At 49.2% G+C, this 9198-nt stretch overlaps 1 protein-coding gene across 1 annotated transcript; it reads left to right on the plus strand.

The window, feature by feature from the left end:
* The first annotated feature begins 4146 nt into the window (after positions 1-4146).
* On the plus strand, positions 4147-6130 carry LOC122387664 (cytochrome P450 9e2-like). Its single transcript, XM_043378046.1, has one exon. The coding sequence runs from the start codon at positions 4257-4259 to the stop codon at positions 5769-5771; it is 1515 nt and encodes a 504-aa protein (XP_043233981.1). The 5' UTR covers positions 4147-4256; the 3' UTR covers positions 5772-6130.
* The last annotated feature ends 3068 nt before the right edge of the window (positions 6131-9198 follow it).

The following is a 9198-nucleotide window of genomic DNA, read 5'->3' on the forward strand; positions in this document are numbered from 1 at the left end:
GAGCTAGAGCCTCGCGGAAAAAACGAGCGTGTGTGCCGTTACAAGTCGCAGCGATTGGTACCCGATTTTAAGGTCTCAGGTTAACCGGTAGCGTCTGAGGTCAGGTCACGTGACTGAAGTTACGGGTTCGGTTTTTAGTAAATAACTTCGCAAAAAATGGCCGCAGAGCCGCGATTTTCGCATCATTGTGTTCGCCTAGCTCAGGTGCATCGAATGGTATACTTTTTGCTAGGGTGAGGTCAACTTAAGTAGTTGACCTCGGGTCAAGGTCAGGTCAGAGCCCCTCAGGTCACGAAGCTTGGCAAAGGGTATCATATGGCATATCATTCGATTCGGAAGGTCTTCGCGAGTCCATTGGTGGCTTTCCCGACTCTCTAGCTCCATTTGATCGGGAGGTATTGACGAAAAACTCGTACGACCCTAGTGACGTCATAAATGACGTCACGCAAGGTTAACAATGCAAAAGTAAAGCATTGGACTTTGCAAGGAGTGCATGAAATCACGATACCATGTACGTGGGATAGTTTTAGATCATTCTCGGCGCCAAAATAACAGTTTTTATATTTCCCCATTGATTTATAACAGTGATGTCACGTGACCGACCTGACCTCATGTAACCTTGAAAAAATCCCAGATATACAAGGTGTGAGACCTCTGGAAGACACCATGTATGCGTCCTGTACCTTTCATCTCGGACAGCTATGGTCATTGGCGTCCAAAACAATGTCAGAACCAAGCAGCCTTTTTCACCCTCGCGCTTATAGGAAAGAGGGTTGAATGAACCCTCTTTTCACTTTTTCAGATGACTCAGCCTTGAATTGAAATTTCAGCAACCCGTGATGTCACTAGGCAGCTTTACCACGCCATTTGTAAGCTCCCCTCCCGAAATCACTATTCGAAACCGTTATCGTGACGTAAAATAAATACATTTATAGAAAGAACACCTTCCTAATTTTTTGCATACTTCTTAACAATGAGCCAAATATTTTTTTAAAGAAATAAAAATTCAAAAAAATTTGGTCCCAAAGTCCAAAAAATACAAATGAAAGAAAACTCGATATGTCATATATCAAAAATAGCGTATTTTTCGAAATTTCAAAAATACATATTAATCTCTGTTTCATTGCAAGTTCAATGTTATAAACATTTGGCATTTGAATAATCGTCTTAGAGTTACAGCCCGCCAAACTTAGCGCTGCAAAGCAAGATCCAAAAAATGTTATACACCATAACTCAAAAATACTTATCTGATAAGCCTGAAATTGTTACAGGAGGATTCAGAGCCCCTGATTACCCCTGAGACCAATTCTCGTCAAATTCCGAGAGATGAGGGTGTCAAATTGGAAAAAGGTGGTACGATCTATCGTGGAATGCCCCAGCTCGGAAACCATTATGGGGGGCCAAAGAAGTGGCCGGTTTGGGCCCCTGTCTTTGAAGACATCTGGGCCTGATTACCCTACTTATATTAATATGGCCTTTTGGACTACCCCAGGATAGTCCCTCCCTCTTCCCCTCCCCTGAGCCTCACCCCCGCAGCAATAAACGTTTCTGCTTCTTGACGGGAGACGTTTCCAGGCAACCCGAGGACATGAATGTAACTAAGGTTGGATTTAAAGGAAACGAAGTACTGAAGATTGATAGCAGTGCTACGATGGCAATATTTAAATAGCTTGTTTATTCTAGCATAAAATTATTTCATTGCGATGCACGGTTCATCTCTTCCTCGCCAAAGGCTGTCGCCCTAGCGGTAAATTTATGAACTAAGCATCAATGGACTGTGGGCGGGAAATATGGCCCCCGAGATGTCAGGGACCAAGTCAGGGAATGTTCGGTGCGGTAGGTCGCTGTCCGGTCGAGTCATGTTAAACTCGTGAATTTCTACGGGTGGTGATTTCGGCGATGTGTTTTGTGAGTTGAAGTGAATTGTGATTAGTGCGGACTGCGGTGTTGGTGCCAAGAGGCTCGCGACAGTGCAGTGGACACTGGACAGGGACGTAGCCAAGGGGGGGAACACGGGGCCGCCCATGACCCCCGCTCCCTCCTGAAGGCGAAAAATAAAATAAGATTTAATGAAAATAAAAATAAATAACGAAAGCTGCACCACACCCCGAAAAATAGTGGGCCAAATCCGAGTAATTTTCTTTTTTTGAGGGGGTACGACACTTGGCCGCCGCGACCTGTGGCCCTCCCTGAGCAAAATCCTGGCTACGTGCCTGAGACTGGACGTGATAAGTCAAATTGAACTTTTTGAAGTGAACTTTTTTGTGGAACTGAAAGACCGCGATCGTTGAGCTAGTTCGACTGACCGGGTGAGTTAGGTACTGAGCTATTTGTGAGTGAGATGAGTGAGCTTGCCTTTATAACTTCAGTAAGTGAGAGTCTTTGGTGAGGATCATCCGCTGGGAAGGAGAAACTTTAAAAGACACCACTGCTTCTCGTTTCAGAATCTCAATCTTCTACGAGGGAGCTGGAGCGCTTCGGATCCGGGATCCCAAATGGTCAGTCAGTCCGTTCCGCTATATCGTTAGCTCTATTTTTGCGCATGTGTTTAAAGGCAGATCCAGATGACAGATGGACATTGTTCAGTGTTTCGAACTTGATAAAGCTTGTAAATTGAGCAGGACCAGCCTTCGTTGCAGACCTTTATTCAATGGATTTTAACTTGTTTAGGTATTTGATAGACTGGATTAGATGACCAGCAATTAGGTAATTTTGGTAATGCCCAAGATTCTTACAGAGTAATGCCTTTTGCTCCACTATGTGTAGTGTAAAGTAAATTGTTGATTGCCTACCTCCTACGTCGGCTAAAGGTTTATGGTTTTCCCTATTTCTATTACATTCTTTCTAATGTTAAATTAGAGTTAATGAAACCTGACCGATTATCTGAGCCACCTGGATCCGCCTGTTATTTGCCTGTGCTGTTGTAGCCATGTACTGTTTATCATGGCGAGGCATTTACCATTCTGAACGGCTGCCAAGCCGTGCTCCCGGCTCCCGGCGCCGACTGACCGCTGCCGGCGTCACTCCCCCGAGTCGGGTCAGCCAGCTGACCGTTGACCGGGCCGGCAGAGCTCAACGAAACGTCAGCGAACTGCGCACACATGCTCTCAATGGTACAAAATGCTAATGGAATGGGCAAAAACTTGTCTTAGGGATGCATTTATGGAATTATTTCTTATAGGCAGAAAGTTGGATACTGACTGAATAGCTGTAAATGTAGGTATTCTTACTAGATTATTGCTTTGGATAGGTATGAATCTTCTCGTTTTCATGCCCTTGATCACTGATATACGAGTAAGATAGTACCGATATAACGGTATTTTGATGAATAGGAAGTGACATTATAGGGCGCAAAATGACCATTTAGTCGACGCGCCCTAAAGCCCCAATAAATAATCAAAGTGGTAGGTTATTGGCTCAGTGCTCTCATCGTTTTTAGATATAGCATGATTAGGATTTGTTTTACCGCTAAATACTTATATGCTGCCATCTGAGATGACAGTAGTCGATCGTACTTTCGAACCTCGGATTGTAATCGGTTTTTTATAAACAAACATATTCGGCGTGCATTCCGAGCTCCGCCATCGGAACTCATAACCTCAACAATACAAACCAACTGATAAAAGCAAATTGAGCCGGCCAGTGGGACAAACGGGCCACTCTGATGTGCGGACCCGTGGCCGTACACCAATCTTGGCCGATTGCCATGGGACCGGAAAAATATAGACTTGTGTATGATTGCTTGGTCATTCATTCGGTACGAGTTTTATAATGCGTTATAAACGAAGGGCAGGTCAAATTCGGTAAATCTCATTCGTGCATATCGAATGAATGCCTCAATGTATTGATTCGATAACGGACGGACAACTGAGCTGCGTAGCAGAAGACACGCCGTCCGTCCCAGCACCAAGGTCACCAATGGCGAGCTATCGTGTCTCTCACACCGTCCGTCTCAGCTCCAAGGTCATCTATGGCGAGCTGTCGTCCGTAGCGCCGAGTTCACCCATGGCGAGTGGGGGCTGTGCCCGCTGCCACTCACTGTTGAGCGAGTTTAGCCGCCGAGACACTTGATGTCAACGACGCCCGGCCCCGCCCCCAGCTAGGAGAGCGGAGGAGGCGGGGGTGGGGGGGGGGAGTGCTGACTCGGCAACTCTGATCAGTGGCGACGCAGCGGCGCCGCCGGTCGCCGCGGCCGAGCGGGTCACTGCGGGTGGGCTGTGGTGACATTCGGTGTGTGAGTGAGTATCCGTGGAGTGATGTCGGTGTCGCTGCTCGGATGGCTGTGGTGGCCGGCGGCCGTGCTGGTCACCGTCCTCGGCGGAGCGGCGGCGCTCCTCTACTGGTGGATGACGCGCAACTACGACTTCTGGTCCTCCCGCGGCGTGTCCGGTCCGCCGCCCAAGTTCCCCAATGGACACGGGATCCCGAACCCACGCGACTTTCACTCCGTCGAGCGTGCGCTCTACGAGGATTTCGGTGGAAAGCGCTACTGCGGCCTGTTTGAGTTTCGCCAGCCGGCGCTCTACGTCGGAGACCCCGAGCTGATTTGCGCAATCACCATCAAGGACTTTGAACACTTCACTGATCGGCGAGACCTGGTGCTCAGCAAGTGCATGGAGGAAATGCTAGTTTCTTTGAGTGGGCGTCGATGGAAAGCGCTACGTGTAGCCATGTCACCCGCCTTCTCATCCAGCAAACTGCGAGCCATGCATCAGCTCTGCCTGGAGACGGCCAACAATCTCAGTGACTATGTGCGCGAAACAATGGCCCGGGACGGAAAGGTAGAATTGAAGGACGCATTTGGCCGTTTCACCATGGACAACATCGCTGCCTGTGGCTTCGGAGTCGACTGCAACTCGTTCGGTGACCCGAACAGCGAGTTCACCAGGTACGCGTCGCAGTTCTTCAAACCGCTGAGCGGCTACGACATGTTCCGGCTGCTGGTGCTCTCCATTTTTCCGCGTCGTATCGGGAACCTGTTGCCGGACCGGGCCGAGCCGGCGGGCGCCTTTTTCCAGCGCGTGGTGATGCGCACAATCGCGCACCGGGCGGAGCACGGCTCCGGCCGGCGCGACTACCTCCAGTTGCTGCTCGAGATCAAGAGCGGCACGGGCGAGCGGGCTATCAGCGACTCGCTGATTGCTACCCAGGCGGTCATGTTTCTGGTCGGCGGCTACGACACCACCGCCAGTCTGCTGACCTGCGCCGGCTACGCGCTGGCCACCAACGCCGAGGTGCAGCAGCGCGCACAGCACGAGATCGACCAGGTGCTGGCTCGTCACGGCGGCCACCTCACGTTCGACGCGCTCTCTGAGATGCATTACATGGACCTGGTGGTCAGCGAGACGCTGCGTCTGTACCCGCCCTTTATGCGGATTGAGCGGCAGTGCGTGCGTGAGTATACGCTGCCGGGCACTGAGCTGACCATTCCACCCGGCACGCTGGTCATCATGCCGGTGCTTTCGCTGCACCGCGACCCGGAGTACTACCCGGAGCCGCTGCGGTTTGACCCGGACCGCTTCCTGCCGGAGGAGAAGGAGCGGCGCCGTGCCGGCGTCTACCTGCCGTTCGGCAGCGGGCCGCGCGGCTGTCTGGCGCAGCGGTTCGCGCTGTTCGAGGCTAAACTGGCGCTGGTGGCCGTTCTGCGCGGCAGCACGCTGACGCCGGCCGCCGGCACGCCGCCACCGCCGCTACCGCTCGACCCCGGCGCCGTGGTCGCCACGCCCAGAGAGCCCACCTTTGTCCAGGTGCTGCCACGTCACAGCGGGTGAACGGGTCGGACTATCGGACCGTGGCACCCAGCGATACGGTCCCAAAGTGCGAGATTATATTGGTGCATTGACGCTATTCTTAGCAATCGTACAACGTGATGCAGAGCGCGATTCGGTCGTGCATGCGATCACAACACGGCCGTGCATGCTGCCCCGCGGATTTTGTTTCTCCATCGACTATGCATCCAGATTGGTTCTAGACTTCCCGGTGCCTGCAGTCGCACATACACTGATGAATTACTTACCTGTGTGCTCCCCCGTCAAGTTTCCTGAACTAAAATGTAGTTTTTCTTGGACATGATATACATGTCAGAGCAATATTTTGATATTGGTTGAATATAAGTTTGGCGCGCATAATAGCTTTTTAACATTTACCATTCACGGCTCACACTGCCCAAGTAAAACGATGGGGACGCGAGACATAACCCGCGCCCCGCAGGGCTATTCAGCCATACGCGCTCTGCTGGGGATGGGGGCAGATTCTGCCCCCCCCCTGTCTAGCTTCCGAACCGATGGTCATAGAAAGACGGGGAAAACGGCAATCGAAAGCTCTCAACAAGGCGGATCTTAAGAGCCAAAATTGTTTTGCTTAAGTAGGTCAGAGGTCAGGTCAAGGTCAGGTCAAGGGTACAAAATGCAAGTTTCTACAGTATCGGCCTTGCACCGTAGTTTCCGAAGAATATATTGACACTGATTGCCCAAAACGTGTTCTAAGGCTGCCAAGACAATATTCGTTGCTTACAATATCATGCAAAGGTCAAGATCAAGGTCAGGTCAGGTCACCAAAAACGAAATATAGAAAAGGGCATGTGCGACACATATTTTATGGGTCATTTCATTCATAGAATTGAATAGGCACACGCAATAAGTGATATGGACCACATCTGGTTGAATTTCAGGTACAGGTCAAGGTCAGGTCAAATAAGGTCAAATTTTGAATTTGGCTGTTAAGGCCTAAAAAGGTGTCACTCTGATGCAGTTTTTCACGGAAAATCGAATGGTGCTATTTTTGTTTCCGTACGAGGTCTAGAACTTCCAAAAAATCATTTTTCAAAAATTGTGTGTCTTGACGTCATAAAATTTTGAATAACTCCCACATTTTTGAACCAATTCTTCTAAAAATTGGTATGTGGGTGCAAATACATGACTTCTCTAACACATATTCCGTTGTTTTTCGATACACTCAAAATTTTGGATTTTATAATTATTTTCCCCAAAAAGTCAGTTTAAAAAAATTGAGCCAAAATCCAAAATTGTCAAAAAACAGAGATAGCCATTTGATAGATAAAGTAGAATCACGTATAACCTTTTTTTGTTACGTCTTGATTCCCTTAAAAATGAAGATGTTAGCGGCGTTTGAAATTTTGCCGTTTTTAGGCGAAAATGGCGGACATGACGTCACTAAAACGTCATTTTCTCATTTTTCCGACGGATTTCGCTCAAATTTTTAGGAAATGTCTTAAATTGATGTATGATGAGGTACTGAAAATTTGACGTCGCTGGCGTAACGCGTTTAGACGTTATTGGCGAAAAACAGGAGGGGGGGGGGGGTGCAGATTCTCCCCCCCCCCCAGCGGGCGCGGGATAACACATGCCTATCTACATTCAGTAGGTATACCAATTGCATAGTGCACACTGCACACAAGTGGTACCTATACATAAACAGACCCATATACCGTCACACATTGGCGTCGCCAGAGATTTTCGGTTGGGGGGGGGGGGGCAAAATAAACTTTTGTGGTAAATCTTGCCTATCCCATGTCGGTACTCACTCGTTTTACATATCATTTGACGCGCAATGGTGCGAGGAATCCAATGGTGACAAAGTTTTCTTTCTAGCTATGACATGTAATTTTTTTTTACAGAAAAATTCGAAAGTTTGAAATTTCTGAACAAAAACGACCGGTAGAATAACAGTAGCTGCCATTGCCGACGCACTGCAGAGGGCCCCTGTGCAGACGCACGTCGCTCGTAATCATCACCCAGAAAAAAAGGTGAAAAACGCTCCATTTAATCGGATCACCCTGCTTAAACCTCCATTCACGCATGCACACAGAGGTTTTACATGAAATGCATAGGGCTTAACCCAGCCGCCGATAGTAGCTAAGTTGGGCATTCGGCGGAGCGTGAATGTCGAAAGTGTGAATCGGAACTGATTCATCTTTGCTCCAGTGAGAGGAAGTGTTTTGTTCACTCGAGAGTGAACAAAAAGTTTCTCGTTTTTCGTGTGAAAGGAAGCGCTGCAAACGCGAACAAAAAAAGTTTAACGGCATAGCGGCATAGCGGCAAGGGATCACTTTAAAGATAGGCTTGGGACTTCCAAGCCATTTTAGGCCACTCGGTCAATGTGGACTCTCAGAAGCCTGATTAGGATCCCGGAGATCGGCTTGGGTCACCCCAAATATTTACGTGTATGTGGATTGTGGTGCTTTAGGGCTTTCTGATCCCAAGTTGGGGCCCTCAGAAGCCAGTGTGGGTGGCGGGCGCTAAAAGACTAGGCCCCGGGGTGAGCCTGGAGCCCTCGGATAACAGTGTGAGCCATCGGGGTCTGTGTCGAATCCCTTAAGACCCTACGTAGGGACATAAGAAACATGTGTTGCGGCCCTCAGGACACGTGAGTTGTGACCCCTCAGATGCCGGCTTGGGGTTAGCAAAGTCTGTCGCCTCAAAACTTCGGCTGAACTATCAAGAAGCCAGTTAAGGTTCTCAGAAATTTTCGAAGGCATCCTAAAAGATTCGTGTGGCCCTTCAGAGGTCTACGTATGTATAAGGTCCTCATAGATCCCTGTATGGGCCCTTAGAGAATATGGACACCAGTGAGGCCCTCAGAGGCCGGTTTGGGCCGTCTGAAAGCTTCTTAGAGCTCAGTGGAGCTCCTTAGGAGCCTGTGTGAGAAGCAAGCTGATGAGCCCTGCGGCACTTGAACGGTACTTGAACCTGTCGCAGACATTTGACGAGAATTGAGAAAGACCGAGAAGATTTCGTGTCACGCTTTGAACGAAAATTATGTGTCAGCACTCCAAAACTTATGAAATTCAGCTATAAAATGTGATAAAAAACCAACTAGGAACACGGAATGAATCACAGCATTGGTATTTCCGAGTCTGGAGTCGGAGTCTTGAAGATTTTGGCGACTGCGACTCCGACTCTGGTTTGAACATGCACGCTCCTACCGAGTGTGACCTCACAGGCATTCTCCAAAAGGTACCCCCATTTTTTCCCGACTCCAAAATCTCATCGGATCTGCATCGATCTCAGGGGGTGCCCGGTCCGAGGTTGGGGGGGCAAGCTGCCCCGCTTGCCCCCCGTGGCGACGCTAATGCCGTCACACGTAAATAATCTCATGAATCTCTTCAGCATGTGCTGTCAAAATTTCAGACCCAGGTCGCTCAAGGTCAGGTCATCAGGTCACATCAAGTAACCTCAC

This window comes from Amphibalanus amphitrite, unplaced genomic scaffold (assembly GCF_019059575.1).
Source record: "Amphibalanus amphitrite isolate SeventyFive unplaced genomic scaffold, NRLGWU_Aamphi_draft 000294F_arrow, whole genome shotgun sequence".
Taxonomy (NCBI): domain Eukaryota; kingdom Metazoa; phylum Arthropoda; class Thecostraca; order Balanomorpha; family Balanidae; genus Amphibalanus; species Amphibalanus amphitrite.

Coding starts and splice junctions, on each gene's coding strand:
- LOC122387664 (XM_043378046.1), top strand. CDS start 4,257: ATGTCGGTGTCGCTGCTCGGATGGCTGTGGTGGCCGGCGGCCGTGCTG.